Raw genomic sequence first — 17,665 nt, 5'->3', positions numbered from 1 at the left:
CAATTATTTCATGTTGATCTTTCATCAAATATTGCAGTAGTCATATTCTTCCTTAAATATGTCTAATAAAATTATTTGATCTTTGCTTAGAAATAAAATAGGGAGCTTAACAGAACCTTATTTTAAAATACTTATAAGGAACTTTGACAGTATAACAAAAGTTGGTTTGGACCAGTTTAGAGAACCTAACAAGTGCTATCCCACAGACTTCTCTGCAATGGTAGAATGTTTTAAAACTCTCACTGCCCAGTATAGTAGAAACTAGTTCTGTGTGAATCTTGAATACTTGAAATGTGAATAATGCACCTGAGAGACTAAATTTCTATTTTATTTTAATTAATTTAAATTATATAGCCACATGTGATTAGTGGCTACCATATTGTACAGCACAGCTCAAGAGTGTATTTATAAAAATTAACTGGGGTATATTCTTGGCTAATTGATGAGGCAAGGAATTCAAAAGTGATAAACCAAGGCAGAGAATGTTGGAGCGTCTGGTTGTCCCCGAAGCCTCCTTCAGCCTTCACTCTTCCGCTTCAGTGCACAGATAATGTGGTAGGCCTTGATATCCAATATGAAAGGAACAAATGAGCCAGACAATTGGAAGCATGAAAACTTGTGTGTCTAGGAGGTGGCAAAGTGAAGCCACTTCCACCAGGAGAGTTACATCTAATGAATTTCATAGTTTTCTTATCTAATATGTGCATGTCAAATTAAAAAAACAAACCACCCTCAATAATTACTTGCTGAGTAGATCATCAAACAAAGTGAAGTCACTTTACTGATTAGAAAGGAATAAAGTAAATAAATAAATACATAAATAAAGTAAATAAATACAAAAATAGAATGTAAAGTACTGTGCAATTAATTCCCTTGTGGTCTGAAAACATGCATTGTATGGTTTTTAGTCTTTACATTTTTTAATGTCTCAGAATGTGATCTGTCCTGTTAAATCTGCCATGTGAGCCTGAAAAAAATGTGTTTTCTGTTGTTTGTTATTAGATGGATTATTCTATAAATATCAATTACATCAAGCTGATTCATTGGGCTGTTCAGGTCTTCTATATCCTTAATGATTTTCTGCCTGCTAAATTTCTTGATTATTACAAGCGGGGTGTGAAAATCTCCAATTATATAGTGGATTTGTCTATTTCGTCATGCAGTTCTGTCAAATTTTTGACTCATTTATTTCTATGTTCTTTTGTTAGGTGCATACATGTTGAAGACTATTATTTATTTATGTTGATTTGCCCACTATATCATTATGTGAAAACCTTTTTATCCCTGATAATTTACTTTCTCTGAAGTATACTTTGTCTGAAGTCAATATAGCTAATCAAACTTTCTTTTGAATTCTGTTAGCATGATCTATATTACTCCATTCCTTTAGTTTTAACCTAAGTCTTTATATTTAAAATGAGTCTCCTCTAGACAACATAGATTTTTTACCTACTCTGACGACCTGACTTAGAGTATGTAGAGCATTTACATTTAAAATGGCTATTGGTATAGTTGGATTAATATCTGCTATGTTTATAAATATTTTCTATTCATTGCAATTGTTCTTGAACCTATTTTTTTAACTTTTTTGCCTTCTCTTTATATAATTCAGATTTTATGATTTTATCGTTTCTTACAACATAAATTATACTTCCTAAGTTAAAATTTTGTGGTTGCTCTAGAATTTACAATATGCATTTTAAGCTAATCTGGTTATACTTTCAAATGATGTTATACTATTTAACATATTGCACAGATAAGTTTAACAGAGAATTACCAATTTCTCCATTCTATACTTATGATACTTCTTTCATGTCAAAGTTCCTTATAAATATTTTAAGATAAGGTTTTGTTAAATCTCACTTTTCTATATGCTTATTACTGTTATTACTTTAGACAAACAGTTATTGGTCCACTAATTTTAAGCAACTTTGACAGGTAGGACAGTCTTTCCAACAAGAGGTGCTAAAAACAATTGGCTATCCATATATAGACATAAAAAATGAACTTTTATCTAAACATTTATTTATTCTAAATTAATTTGAAATGGATTGTAAAGCTATATGTAGTAAGTATAACTATACAAATTACACAAGAAAATAATAGGAGAAAATTCAGTGATTAGGGCAAGTAGATATTTCTCAGGTAGGACATAAATGAGGAAACCATAAAAAAGAGATATTATGCTCTGAGAATTATTTTATACCTTTAAATTGACTTTCAATATACAGTATAGTTTCAGCCAGATCAGAGCTCATGAACTAAGTTTTAGTTTGCTATTGAACCAGTAATTAAAATAAACATATTAAATGGAATGCTATGTAAACCTTTCTGGATAGATTTAGACAGGTACAGTATGTCTATTGGTAAACAGCACAAATTCTGAAGTTAAGCCGCCTGGGGTTAATTAGGGCTTCACTTGTTATTTGGGCAAGCTTAGAAGTTAAACTTTTTTTTTTTCTATTTCTGTGTTTCTCCTTTCACATAATGGGATAAATAGTGCCCACCCCATAGACTTATTATGCAGATTAAATGAATTAATATATGTAACATGCTTAAACAGTGCCTAGCACAGCTTAAGTGTTATTTGTTTTATTATTGTTTTTATTAAATGTTAACACAATTTTTCATTGAAAAATTTCTAGGGGAACATGTAAGAAAGGATATCATAGAAGAAAATGAAAACTGTCGGTGGGTGAAGCAGAACTATGGAATGTATATTATAAGATGGAAGAAATGCTAGGGTAGGGTTTTTTTTTAGTATTTTTTCACTGGCTATGTCAAAGTATCCCAAATGGAGCCTGGCATATAGAAGTCAATAAATGCTTGTTGAACTCAACTGAATAGAATGTAAAGAGACAGTTCTATCATCCCCAACACTATGAGTTGAATGCTCAGAAATATGTGAATAATTATAACTAAACATGCAATATACATAAAAACTGAACTTGAAACCGTTTCCTGAAATATAAATGTACAATTGAAAAAGGAATTCTGCATAAATTAGATAATTTGCAGGTAGGAAAAAAGGCTACGAAATGTCTCAAGATGTCATTGGGATTTGATGGTACATAGAAAAGGGTAGAATAATTCACATTAGATGAGACAAACACACACAAAGAAATGGAAAACTCTAAGAAGAAAAATTATTATTAATCAATGAATTCCTGAGTTGTACCCCATGGGGAAATATATCATACTGAACCCTACACAGTTAAACTTAACAAAGTTTGGTTCCATCTTTCCCATTCCGCTTTTCTCATTTGCATGGTGAAAAGATGACAAGAAAATAGAAGTGACCTAAATAATTACAGTGAAAACTGAACTTTATAACTCAGTCTTGGACCTGCAGTTATAGCTTGCTTTAAAGTCATAGGAACACTTTTTCATAAGGGCAGAAGCCTTCACATAATGATCCCAAATTCTTTCATATATGGGAGACAATGTACTTTCTTTAACAATAGTCAGCTGAGGATTTGTTTCCTAGTGAGCAGAACACATTGTGTCAGTGAACAGGCAAGGCAATAACAAGTCGCTATTATCATGTGACTGTTTGGTTGGGTGCAATGCTTACTATATAAAGGAACTTTACTGCATTACTCTACCTTCTCAATTTTCCCATCAATCTATTTTTCCTGAGACACATATTTTAACTTTTTAAGCTATCACAAATTAAGATCAAGGAGATAAATTTGCCGTACTGACTTGCAAGCTAAACTCTATTTTGTAACCCCATTAGGTAAAGAGATGTAGATATTCTGGCTCTAAATAATTTTCTATTTAAAACACTTTTGTGCATTCAGACAAAACACCTAAATGTCCAATCTTGAGATATTGTGAATCTATAATTTTATAAGATGTGCAGGTATCTGGGTGTTCATGAATGTAAATCAGTATACCCTAAAACATATAATGCATATATCTATCTAGATTAAATCTTTTCATCTAATTGGTCTCCTATTTGAGAGTGCATAAAATAGCACAGTACATAGGAAGAAAAAGGCCAGAGTGAAGAAATAGAGCTGGAAGGAAACAATATCTAAGGGATAGTGGAATGTGTTTGCTGTGCTGGAATAGAAGATTAACTAAAATTTGATCAATAATTAACCATAAAGTCCAATTCTAAAAGAACTTTTATGGCTGCACTTAAATTCATCAAACAAATCCAATTTGGAAATTACTGAAGTATTTTTACTTCTGTGTACTATAAAATAAGAAAGGCAATATAATTCAAATTGTTTCAGCAATACAGAAGAATAAATATAAAATAACCATGAACATATAACAATATAATGATACATATTAAATTAGTTGCTCCTTCCCAGTAGTATGATGAAGAGCTATTAACAATAAATTGCTATGGAATTACCTGTTAGATGACATTAACTCCTAATGTAAGAGATTTTAAAGCTGTTTTCTAAAGCGACTGCTACTACTTATCCCATAGAATACTGGATTTATTACTAAACATTGGAAGGCAGCTATGCGAGAGTAAGATGCTTTTTTTCTTCATGTTAAAACAAATCCATGGGGAAAAGGCCTCCAAGGTTTATTTAGAGTTACCTTGAAAAACAAGTCAGAGTACAGAATCTCCAAAAATAAATTTTAATCACAAAGGTCTTAAGTAGTACAGGATTTAAACGAATTATGCATATACAGGGGACAGCAAAAGTAGATGTACAGTGGTAAGTGAAATAGTTTATTCTTGTATTATTATTTATTGATTATTGCATAATTTTTTTATTATAACTGTAACTCTACTTTTGCCCACCATATATAATGACAATTAAACACTTCCATATATAGTATAAAAAGGTAAAAATGAAATCATCAAATATTATAAAAGAAAAAAGTAGTGTCAATAAGATGATTAAAAAATTACCACCAAAAAAATCTTGTTTGTATATATATTTTTGCCAAAATATAAACAGATTTCATATGTATATAAAATATATTTACTATATATAGTCAGGTGGGATGTTAAGGATTTTAAGAGGAAACTATAAAGAAAAAAGGAGAAGGTTATTGCTTATGTTTAGGCTTAGAGCACTGTCTGTTATTTTATATTGGTTCACTAATTTAATCTGTAATTTGCCCCATAGTATGCCTTTGACCTTATGATATAACCAAAATCCACTTATTAAAACAAAACAAGGTTTAGATAATAAAAGCCAGGGTACGTTTGACAATATTTTATAGAGATCTGATGGATTTTAAGAAGGAGCATGTACTCGCTGGCGGATAAGCATCGTGTTGATTTTTATGGCAGCATTTATATTGTAGAATTATATTTCTTTGTCACAGAAAGTAGATGCTTATTAAATTAGTATTGACTTAGGCCTTGTCTGATTTGAATGGTTGAGTTCCTAGAATGTTTGGATACTTTATAAAGGGCAAAGGCAATTTATGATGGATTTCTGAAATTTCAATGGCATATTTGCATTATTTGGTCAGCACAATCAATTTAATTCTTGTGACTATTAAATGAAGCATATTATTAGTATCCTAGTTATTTTTATTATTATTGTTGACTAACAGAAAAGGCCCAGAGGCTATGGAAAACTAAAAATTCAGTGTAAATTAATGCTGAGCAATAAGATTTAAATACAAGGATCAGCAGCTGGTTTATGCAGATGGTCATTAAAATGTTGGAATGCCTCAAACATAAGCATAAGGGGTGGCAGTAGGAGACAGGTAGTCATTAGATATGTGATCGCTGAGGTTAGCTTTTAGTCTGGGCAGAACGCTGGGCTTTTCCCCCCTTCCACCAGAGATTTTCTCCATGAAAAAATAATTATCAAAATGTTACATTTCACATTATGCTGCCTCTTGCAGCAAATTTACATCTATTTATTTTGATACCCTGAAATTATTACTGGAACTTCTGACAAAGATCTGATTTAAAAATCAAATAACATTTAGGTAATAGAAAATCCGAGCCTATTCTGTGACAGCTAACTTGAAGAATTTATATAAATTCATTTTTGTGAATTTATGTGAAATATGCAAGCTTACTCTCATGGTTACAGCTGATCATTTTGAAATGTAAACCCTACAGACCTTCATTAGTTTCATATTTTCAGCATCATAGAGACTGGCAATACAAGATTCCAAGGAATTCATGTTGATTAATATTTAAAATAAAAGAAGCAAATTGTACCTTCACGATTCCACTTTTTGTGTCCTACCATTATTCTAAACTTCGTTTTTCCAGTATTTGATTTCCCTCAAACCCCACTCATTACTCTACATCAGAATGAATACATATGCAAGACCTTAACATACCTTATTCCCCAACATGTGACAATGTGATTCTCAGGGAAGGTAGCAAAGCACACCTACCATTTGAACCTATTCCCTATTTTCCTCCTAAGAAATTCTGTCTAGTAATTTCTCATTTGCTTGATGTTGTTCTATTATAGAAAATCAGTAAAAAGGTTAACCCCATACCCAGCAGCAAGAAGTGAGTACAAAAATGAAAATAGTACCTCCATACCAACTACCAAACAATGATGACAAATCAACCTTTCTTGACAGCAAAATGCCTTGAGACAAGAAAATAAATGCATGCTATCACTTTATCTATAGTGATTTCCAAAACGTGCTCTATGAATCTCAAGGATGCCTAATATACTTCATTGGGGTAGAAAAATAAAATATTAGGATTTTTCTTTATTTTTACCTTACTTTAAATTTTCTATTTTTGATTTTCTGTAATACCTATATTAATCACCAATGAATAAAACCTAATTTATTACAGATACATGTTTATGTTTTTAACTAATGGAAGAACATGACCCCCCCCCCCCCAAAAAAAAGAAAGAAGACCTTTAAGAAAGTATATTAGAGAGTTAAAGTAGAATTCAATCCAGAGAAAATGATGGATTAAGTGTTAATTAATGTAGTTTAAGTGTAAACTTGGTCGTATAAGTGGGGAATCCACTAAGGTTTCCACATACTTTCTAAACTCTTTTATCATCAGGAAACATGCCATGCTTCAACCAAGTAGCAAAGAAGAATATAACACAAGGGCTATTTATAAAGGAGTCTACAGAATTTAGAAAAGGCAAGAAGGGATAGCTGTTATCTGGGGTTAAGTCATTACTACACCCTGCCCTTAAATGGAAGAGGAGGAAGTAATTATATGAGCTTATTAAAAAAATACTTCTGTGGAGAGAACCACCTGACAGAGACTATACCCTTTGGTCTGGGGATAGAGCCAGTTTGTGACTACTACATAAGAATTAACCAAGGGAGTAAATATCTTGGCTTTATTTTTGTTCTACTGTCCAAATACTTACTGGTTTATCCATTGGCCAAATCCAATCTGAAATCAGAGAAGAAAGTCCAGATGTAGTTCATACAGGTCAGATTCCTGGGTAATTATTTGAGGAAGATAAGAGTGGAGTTTGGATCTGGAGGAACAAATTTCCTGCAGTCCAGTCATCTTTCTTCTTAGCTTTCTACTCTTTTCCAGATGAAACATATGGCTCCCTACTACAAGGGATACACAAATTCCATCAACTCCTATATCCTATGACAGTGGTGGTGAACCTTTTCAGCTCATTGTGTCAGCATTTTGAAAAACCCTAACTTAACTCTGATGCCGTGTCACATATGAAAATTTTTTGATATTTGCAACCATAGTAAAACAAAGATTTATATTTTTGGTATTTATTTTATATATTTAAATGCCATTTAACAAAGAAAAATCAACCAAAAAATGAGTTCCCATGTCACCTCTGACACGTGTGTCATAGGTTCGCCATCACTGTCCTATGAGTTGAGGTCAGTCTACTCATATTCTCAAGCAAAACCTAAAATGTTAGCAAACCTCAGTGTTCTTTATATAAAGTAATCTAGAAAAAAGTAGGGAAATGAATTCATAAATAACAAAATATACAGTAGCTGCTATAGTCTCATGATTTATGTGGACTGTTCATGAGGTCTTAGATGATAATTATATACTTGTAAAAAATATATTTTTATTGATTTCAGAGATGAAGGGAGAGGGAGAGAGATAGAAACGTCAATGACGAGAGAGAATTACTGATTGGCTGCCTCCCACACACCCCTGACAGGGGATCAAACCATGTGCCCTGACCAGGAATTGAACCATGACCTCCTTGTTCATAGGTTGACACTCAACAACTGAGCACACTGGCTGGACGATAATTATATATTCTTTTAGCTACATCTGTGCAATGTGTATCCTAAGCTCCCTCCGTAACTAGTCTGTATGGTATTCTTTACCTGGTGGTGTATGATCTTGTGATATAAGCCTTTGATTGGTTTGCCCTTATTTGGTTGCCTCATTTTTCTATTACTCAGTCTAGTACAGAAGTGAGATGCTCCAGAGGGGAAAAAAACAAACCTCCAGGTTCCAGAAATAGTTATGCTCCCCCCCTGCCCCGCCTTGTGTGGCAGCAATCTAATTTCCTGTTGGTAAATAACATCCATCACCTCAACCATTATTGTGGTCCCTTTCTCTGCCAGTACTTTCAACAGCTTAAGGAGCTCATAATGGCCAGAGGGTAGAATCAATTTCCAATTAAACAGAGCCATGATTGTGTTCTCCAGTGGAAGCATTTCTCACATGGAAACTAGAACCCTTCTATGCATAAAGCCAGAGGTTAGAGAGAGAGAGAGAAAACAAATATTGCTTCAATTAGTTATTTGCTGAAGAGATTTCACTCTCACTTCCTTCTTTGATTACTGGGCCTGTTCATTCTATCTATAGGAGATATGATATCACACTTTAGATATTGGTAATCCACAGGTTTTTTCTCCCAAATGGTGCTCCAGCACCATTTCAACAAGTCAGCTACTTATAAAATTGAAGACATGAGACCAGGGGATATTTTGGGTGAACCCGTGGTCGCATTTCTTTGCCATAAATTATTTTCCCTGGTCTGAAGTGAGATTATGCCAAAATCCAAGAAAAATAGGATTTTGTACATCTACAAATGGTGGTACTGACAGAACTGTAGCTAGAGAAGACAGATTCCAGATCCCTTTCCCCCTGTAAGAAGACGTTTTTCCTCATAATGATGAAAGGGGTCCAATAGGATCAGCCTCTCACCAGCTGATCAAGAATGGCACCCTTTGTGTTTTCTCTTGCTATTGGCAGGTTGGGTGGCCATAACCCTATCAACTGGGAGAAGTTCATGTCATCAAATCCATGCATACTCTTCCTCTCAGTTATCCTGGTCTCCCTCCCATTGAACAACTGAAAAAAAAAAGAGACTGATAAAAAAGATTAACTGAAAAAGGAAAAAGAAAAAAAAGATGGACTGACAGCTATAGGAGGGATAATTTTGTCAATCTGATTTTTGCAGGCTCCTCTGCAGTGGAAGCCCTTTCTGGAAGATTACATGGGACATTAATGTCTACCATACCCCTCCCATCAGACGTCTTTGTCATTAATTCTTCATTCTTATTCCTTTAAATCTCTTACCAGCTGGCCAGCCTGTTAGCTACTGCTCATGGATTAGTGTCGCCATTGCTACCTCAAGCCATTTCTCATTCACACAGTATTCGGTCAAATTTCCTCTCTGCAGTTTTGCCCTGTAGGCAGATTCCCTTCACCCACTGACTTTCATGATCACCCCTGAGTTAGACTGTAAAGAAGCAGCTTCAAGCAGCTGCTTGCATAGAGGGTGGATTCTTATTTAACTCAGTCTTGCATTGTTTCTTTCTACCAGTTCATTAACTGGTCATAGGACATTCCCCATGACATTATCATTGTGAGTGGGAGAGCCAACCCTCAGCAACCCCACAGAGAGGGAACCAGGGAAATAAATAGCTCAACCTCATTAATCTTCTGTCCCCTAATGCGGTCAGCACCTTCCCAACCAAAGTTAAAGGACAAGGGAGCTTGCTTGATGTGAATGTAGAAGTTACCAACCTAGGTTAACGTAGAAGTTAGCAGGCTGGATATGCTGCAGAATAAGGGCTAAAAACAAAAAGGCATTCAGCACAACTACTATCAACAAAACCTCACATTCCAGCAGTAGGTTTAATTTCATGACTTAAAATACTTTAGGTATTTGATGTGATTCATTTTTCTGCTCATACTTAATTCAATATTATTTTATAATAATTTTTAATTGTAGATATTTGTGAAGGAGTTTCTTTACTAATAACAACCAACTGAACAATAGTCACTTCATATTTTCTGTGACTAATATTAGTTAATAAATTTTGAGAATTTTAGACAATTTTCGCAGTTTTATAATAAATAAAATGTTATATTCAGGAATTATTTTAATAATATGTTCCTATTTCCACAGTGACATGTACATTCAATGAATGCAATGCTTGTGTGTGTGTGTGTGTGTGTGTGCGTGTGTGTGTGTGTGGTTAAAGTGTTTGTATTTTTGCAAACTTGATTAATCTTTTTTGGGATGATATGTCAAATTCTGAGTTTATTGTGTATCTTAGGAATAATTTATAATGAATGTTGGGTTATGTAAGGGACTTCTTTAAAATGCTCATTGTTTCACTTTAATAAAAAAAATGCATACTTTATTGATTTTTGTAGAGAGAGAAGAAAGGAGAGGGAGAAATATCAATTGGTTGCTTCCTGCAGGCAACAGACCTGGGATGGAACCTGCACTGGGAATCAGTTGGGGACCTTTCAGTGCCTGGGGTAGTGCTCAACCAGCTGAGCCACACTGGCCAGGACCATTGTTTCGGTTTTGATGTCCCCTTACACAGGGCTTCGCAAAGCATTTTGAAGCGAAAATTGGTGGGGTTTTTTGTTTTGTGTCTCCCCGTCCCGCCCAAGGAAGTAATGGCTTTTTGTTTTGTTTGTATTTTGGTAGTGCAAGCAGAGGTAGGGCTATGGGAAAATTTCCCATTCAAAGCTGAAACTAAGGTGATTACTAGAGCCATTGCAATTTGGGGACTATTTATATACTTTTCATGAGGAGGCTCATTTTTAAAATTGATTTAAAGAGAGAGGAAGGGGGGGGAGAGAGAGAGAGAAAGAGAGAGAGAGAGGAGAGAGAGAGAAATTGATGGATTGGTTGCCTCCTGCACCTCCATGGCCAGAGATCAAACCTGCAACCTGGGCATGTGCCCTGACCAGGAATCAAACCAGCGTCCTTTCCGTGCATGAAAAAACATTCAAATAGCTGAGCCATACTGGCCAGGGCACAAAGTTCATTTTTAATACAGAAGGAAATGATTTCATATTTCATTACCTTAGTGAACAGTATATAAGTTGGGCCAATTGTTTCCAGGAAACATTTATGACTATAACATGTGCCAAACAACCTCTTAATGTATATAAGGATGGCATTGACTTTAATAGATGTGTAGAATATTTTATAAGGATGACTGTGAACGTGAAAACTTTTAATACTAATACTAGAGGCCTGGTGCATGAAATTCATGCACTCAGGGGGCAGGAGTCCCTCAGCCCGGTCTGTGCCCTCTCGTAGTCCAGGACCCCTTGGGGGATGACTGACTGACAGCTTAGGCCTGCTCCGGATCAGGCCTAAACTGGCAGTCAGACATCCCTCTGGTAGCCTGGGAGCCCTCGGGGATGTCTGACTAATGGCTTAGTGCTCCCATGGAGGCAGGAGAGGCTCCCGCCATGGCCGCTGCACTGGCCAGCCATGAGCTGGCTTCTGGCTGAGCTGCACTCCCTCTGTGGAAGTGCACTGACCATGAGGGGGCAGCTTCTGTGTTGAGCGTCTTCCCCCTGGTGGTCAGTGCACATCATAGTGACCGGTCTTTCCACCATTAGGGTCATTTTGCATATTACCCTTTTATTATATAGGATTATGTAGGATGTTAAGGTACATATAGACATATGTGTACACCCCTCCCCACATACACACAAACACACACACAGAGACACATATTGAAACAGATATTGCATAGCTAGAAGGGACATTAGAGTAGTGATTGCTTGGAGGAAATTGGAAGAACATTGTCCTGTGTATTGAATACTGAGTCCTTTTAATAAACAGTCAAGTCCAAGATATTTCTGTGTGGTCCCACTTACAGAACGCAGAGTCTCCAAATGTTCCTTGACCTTTGCAATTACATGTCACCACCATGAAAATTATTTTCACTTATTTGAAAATGCTATCAGGATGGATTCAAATTGCTACGGGGATGAAGGCTTCTCCATCTTTCCTACTTTTACTAAGATATAATGGCAATACGTATGTGAAATACCAAACATTTAATGGACGTGAAAATAAATTGATGTTGGTATATTTTCACAAGTTTTCTTATTTTGTGCAACCTGATCTGCCCAGTGCTCAACTTCCTCTCTAACAAGCATGTTAACAAAGAAGTCAGAGGTTTTACTTTTGATATTTTGTATGCGGTTGATTAGCCGGGTCATGTTATATATCTAGACCTGAAAGACAACATGCAGTATTGAGTTAATGAATTAAAATAGGTTGTTTCTTTAGTGTTGTGTATGGTTTGTAAGTAAGCAGTGAAAGATTTGATGATTGTATTATTGTCAGTATATAAATAATACAGTTGAGAATCAAATCCAACACAAGAGTTTATTTATTCGGTTCATTATGTTTTTATGCATGTGTGTACCTGTGTGTATCTTACAGCTGTTATTTCAAGAAACCAAGAAGGGCCAGGAGAAATGGGAAAGGCTGTGCTGATTCCTAAAGATGACCAGGAGAAAATGAAAGAACTGTTTAAAATCAATCAGTTTAACCTCATGGCCAGTGATTTGATTGCCCTTAACAGAAGTCTGCCGGATGTGAGATTAGAAGGGTGAGTTTACATGTGCTGTATAATCTTACATATCTCAGAATACCTCAGAACTTCATGTAATTCAGATTATTTCAGTTCTAGAAGTATGTGGTTCAGAATAACTATGCCATAGCCAGATTTTACTGTGCCATGCATATGAGGAGAGATCTGAACTATTTTCTTCCTTGGCAGAGCAAAATATGTTATTTGAAAAATAATTGCAGAACACACAGCCTAACAGGTTTTTCTTCTTGAAATGATTTTTGTTTGCTTTTTCTTTGCTTTATCTTGCTAAAGATAGAGCAAACATGCTCTTTAATAGATTATTTTCTTGCCAGCATATATAACTCTTACACTTTGATTTGAAAAACTATGTGCTTTGCTATTCCAGCATAAAAGTAACACATTGCTTGTATGATTCTTTGACCCTTTAAAAATTATTTATTATGGGCTCCAGCAATTTATGCTGCTGTTTATAATTAGAATACTCAGTTATTGGCTATGGAGGAAATAATTACTTGTAAATAATAATGCTGCATGAAAAATTAAGTTGAAAAATTAAACTTGTATGTGATTAACTGTAAGCCATGCTCTAGATCGTTGAAGAAACTTTAAATGGATTCATGAAATTAGCTATTTGCAGTTTTGTTATTCTAGTATATAGCCCTTGTAAAGCAAACTCTTGGAACTCAGAAAGTTATACCCTGAGATTTTAGAAAATTTCTAAGTTTACAGGTATGTTCTAGGGCATACTTCTATGTAAATAGAAGTTTTTCTTTTAGGTATGTAATTACTTTTCTATATACACCAAAATCATAGTTAATGCAAATAAAGTTTGCCACATATAATTGGTTATATTATGTTAGTATTGTAGTGATATTAACATCATAATGCTAAATCTGAATTTTTTCTCCTTTCGGAATTACTTCAGATGAGTCCAAAGTAGAGTAACTGAAACCTTTCTGAGATGCTGGTGGCTGAGTTGCCAGAAGGTTCATTTGGTAGCTAAATAAGTAGCTAAGAGTAATTTCGTACACTCTTTTATGCTTTTCAAATCTCTCTCTCAAAAAAATCACAAATAACTATCAATTATGGATGTTTTTGGTCCCCAGCAAATGCTTAAAAGATCAAATATTACATTTGTACCTTCTAAAGGGCTAAATAATTTTACAGGTAGTTTTGTCCATATTTGTATATGTTTGTTGCATTTGAAAAAAGCACAGAAATCATATTCTTCTGATTAATTTAATTTGAACATTTTATATGCTAAGTTTATAATGTTGCATTTATTATTTTGTTTTATATACCATGCTCTAATAAAATGGCTAAATGTGATACTTAGGCATTCTGAAAACCATGTAAGCACTAGTTCAAATTTTAAAAATCTTTATTTTCAGCTATCAGAACATAAATAAATTAAATATTATATAAGATCTGGGGAGATTAAGGTAAGAATCATTTTAGTATAAAGCCATCCCTTTTTAAAAACGTAAAATCATTCTTGCTGGTTTGACACAGTGAATAGAGCATCGGCCTGTGAACTGAAGGGTTCCAGGTTTGATTCTGGTCAACAGCACATGCCCAGGTTGCGGATTCAATCCCCAGTGGGGGTGTGCAGGAGGCAGCCTATCAATGATTCTCTCTCATCATTGATGTTTCTATCTCTCCCTTCCTTCTTCTCTGAAATCAATAAGAATATATTAAATAAATAAATAAATATTTAAAAAGTAAAATCTTCATTGAGAATCCATTGAAAATATTTGTGGCCAATGCTATATTTTCTTTTTATAAAAATATTTTTGTATTGATTTTAGAGAGGAAGGGGGAGCGAGAGAAAGAGCCTCCTACACGCTCCCCACTGGGAACCAAGCCCACAACCCAGGCATGTGCTCTTGACCGAAATCAAACCTAGGACCTTTTAGTCCCCAGGCCGATGCTCTACCCACTGAGCAAAACCAGGTAGAGCTGTATTTTCTTTTAAGGATCACTTAATATATTAAATACTTGAATAATTAAGCATTGAAAGGGAGGATGCAGATTGATTAGTATTAGAAGTTCACAAAATGCCATATTTACTTTGGACAACATAGCTTCAAGTTTGATATTTTTCAAATAGTCTAGGAAGTAATATTGGTGAGATAAGAAATTTTCTATTTCATTTTAATATCAACGAAGTGTATGCTATCAGTGAAAAAAGTCAGACAGAAAGCAAAAAAAAAAACAACACATAAGTACCATCCAAATTTCCTAGATAAATCATGAAGTGTATGTGAAGTCCACTGGGGACATTTCCAAGTCATCTTGAGAATCTCAATTGTGTGACTGCCTGGGAACAAATGCAAAAACACACCATGAATCAGATATCCACACTGTTATTTTTTAAAAAAGTCAAAATCTATTAATATTCATTTGAAGTAGAAAATATATATTTTCAGTTTTGTTATTAATTACAGTTTAATTTTTGTATATTTATTTCTTAAATGGATGAGGCACATTAAGATAGTGTTAATGATGACTGCTGTAAATGTATGCAATATAAAAAGATGGGATTCGCAAATTAGTTTTTAAAACCTTATATAGTAGAAAACTCAAGTTGATATTTAGAAAGTGCACTGCTCAATTCATTAGAATATCTCAGCATTTTATTAGATACTAGAGGCCTGTTTTATGAAATTCGTGTACTCAGGGCAGTCCCTCAGCCTGGCCTGTGCCCTCTCGCAGTCTGGGAGACCTTGGGTGATGTCCGACTGACTCCGAGGTGGGAGAGGCTCCTGCCACCGCCGCTGCACTCACTGGCCAGGCTGAGGGACCCCACCCGTGCACTAATTTGTGCACCTGGCCTCTAGTATATAATATTTAGTTATTTGAGGGACATGAAATAATTGTATCACAAGTAATTGTGATACTTGGATAAGTTAAGTTCAGTCAAGGTTAAAGGCCTTACTAAATATCTTACTTCCTTGAATACCCTCAGTTTCTGAGATTCTTGTTAAAGTTTGTGTATATGTATACATAAAATTCCAGGCAGATGTGTATACGTATACATAAAATTCCTTTCTGTCCTTTGCCCATCCTCTATAAACTAAAACATTGCAATGTCATTAAATTTTGATTCAGAACTTTGAGAAAAAACATGATTAAACGTGGTAATAGTCTTTGGTTGGTGATGACACTACAATATACAGATAATATATTATAGAATTGTATATTTGAAACCTATATAATTTTATTAATGATGTCACCCTAATAAATTCAAAAAAAATATATTTTTTAAATTCAAAAAGCATAATTAACCTAATGTGTTAATGCATCACATTTAGGAATTATTAGCATATTTCTCATCAATTATGTGTCTATGTTTTGTAAACTTATGTAGTTTGGATTTAAAAATAGGTCTAAATATTTCTGTTTTCAGAAAGAATGTAAATATACATCTTTAGTTTTTAACATAAGATTTTTGTATTATTGTTTAGTGAGAGAGGAAGAGAAATGAGAATTACCAAACTAAAGAAACCTATTAAAAATATTAAACATTATTTTTGAGTACCTAATATGCTAATATCTGCCAAGTACTGTTCTATGTGATGGGGATATAGCAGTGAACAAATTGAAGTCCCTGCTTCATGGAACTTAGAACAAATTAAAGAATGAAGGAAGGTGAGAGATAGAGAGTAGAGTAGTGAGCAAAAGCCCCTTTGAGAAGCTCACATTTGAGTAAGTTGAGTGGATCTTCAGCACTTGAATATCATTATTTCATTTTGCTAATACACAGAGCTGTTAAATAATTACTGGGTTCTTGGGACATATAATGCTAGAAATATAACAGACCTATGGATATATAAAACTATAGCTACAGAAAAACAACAGAATAGACATTAAATAATAATGCATAGATGTGTGCATGCATGTATGTATATGTGTGTGTGTTCATGCATGTGTGTATTAATTTTTGAAAACAGTGTTTAACTTTATTTCCATGAAAGTCAGCAAAACCACATTTTAATTTTCTAAGGTTTCTGTAGCCAGTGTTTCCCCACACTCTATGCTTTCCTGGAAGCAGAGAAAAGAGTATGATTGTGATCATAATCAATGAGGTGGGTACATGACTTTATTCCATTAAATGCAAAACAAATAAAGGGAACAAAATCCGAACTCCAGAGACTTTTTTCAAGCAATTAAGGAGAAAATCTTTATATATGGAACCAAAACACATAGGTTTAATATCTATGGTTTACTATTGGATCTTGGATAAGTCATTAATTTTCTAAGCCTTAGTTTTCTTTCATTGATTAAACCAACTAATCAATTAGTCAACCAATCAACCAATCTTTGTCATTTAGCTTTGAGAATAAAAATAAATGGATATATCAGGCCCTAACTGTGAAGATATAAAAAATATATTTACCTAAACCACTAACTATAGTATTGTATGAACAAAGCAATAATTGCAAAAATGACAAAGTAAGAATAAGATTGGGCTGAGTTTCTGGTGACATTTTTATATTTATTATTATTATTTTATTACTAGAGGCCCAGTGCACGAAATTCGTGCAAGAGTAGGCCTTCCTTACCCCGGCTGCCGGCAGCAGCTTCCCTCTGGCACCCAGATCTGGGCTTCCCTTGCAGCCTCAGCTTCGTCCAGAAGGTTGTCGGGTCTAATTAGCATATTACGCTTTTATTATTATAGATTATTATTATCATTATGTGGAATTTTCTTAGGCCTTAGGATCCGTTTTTCTACTAACCACAGTAACTTTTTAAGCAAGCAGCTTCTCCCTTTAGTCTGCAATTTTTTAAATTAAGAAATTACAAATATTTATGGGGTGAATATTTATTTTAAAAAGCTATGGGGAATTAAAAATTAAAGCAAAATGTTAAGGTTTCTTAGCATTTACTTGTATTCAGACATTTAATAGCACTTCAAGTT

At 34.3% G+C, this 17,665-nt stretch overlaps 1 protein-coding gene across 3 annotated transcripts in view; it reads left to right on the top strand.

Annotated features, from left to right (window-relative positions):
* The window catches only part of GALNT13 (polypeptide N-acetylgalactosaminyltransferase 13), a 491,703-nt gene that overhangs the window by 199,830 nt on the left and 274,208 nt on the right, over positions 1-17,665 (top strand). For all 3 annotated transcript variants that reach the window (XM_070422971.1, XM_070422970.1, XM_070422972.1), the window contains exon 4: positions 12,591-12,759. In XM_070422971.1, the coding sequence (XP_070279072.1) occupies positions 12,591-12,759 (169 nt within the window). The remainder of the gene's footprint in view (positions 1-12,590; positions 12,760-17,665) is intronic.

Source organism: Myotis yumanensis, unplaced genomic scaffold (assembly GCF_028538775.1).
Source record: "Myotis yumanensis isolate MYYU_CA2020_CCGP unplaced genomic scaffold, mMyoYum1.0.hap1 SCAF_8, whole genome shotgun sequence".
Taxonomy (NCBI): Eukaryota; Metazoa; Chordata; class Mammalia; order Chiroptera; family Vespertilionidae; genus Myotis; species Myotis yumanensis.
This window is presented reverse-complemented; position numbering and strand designations above follow the sequence as displayed.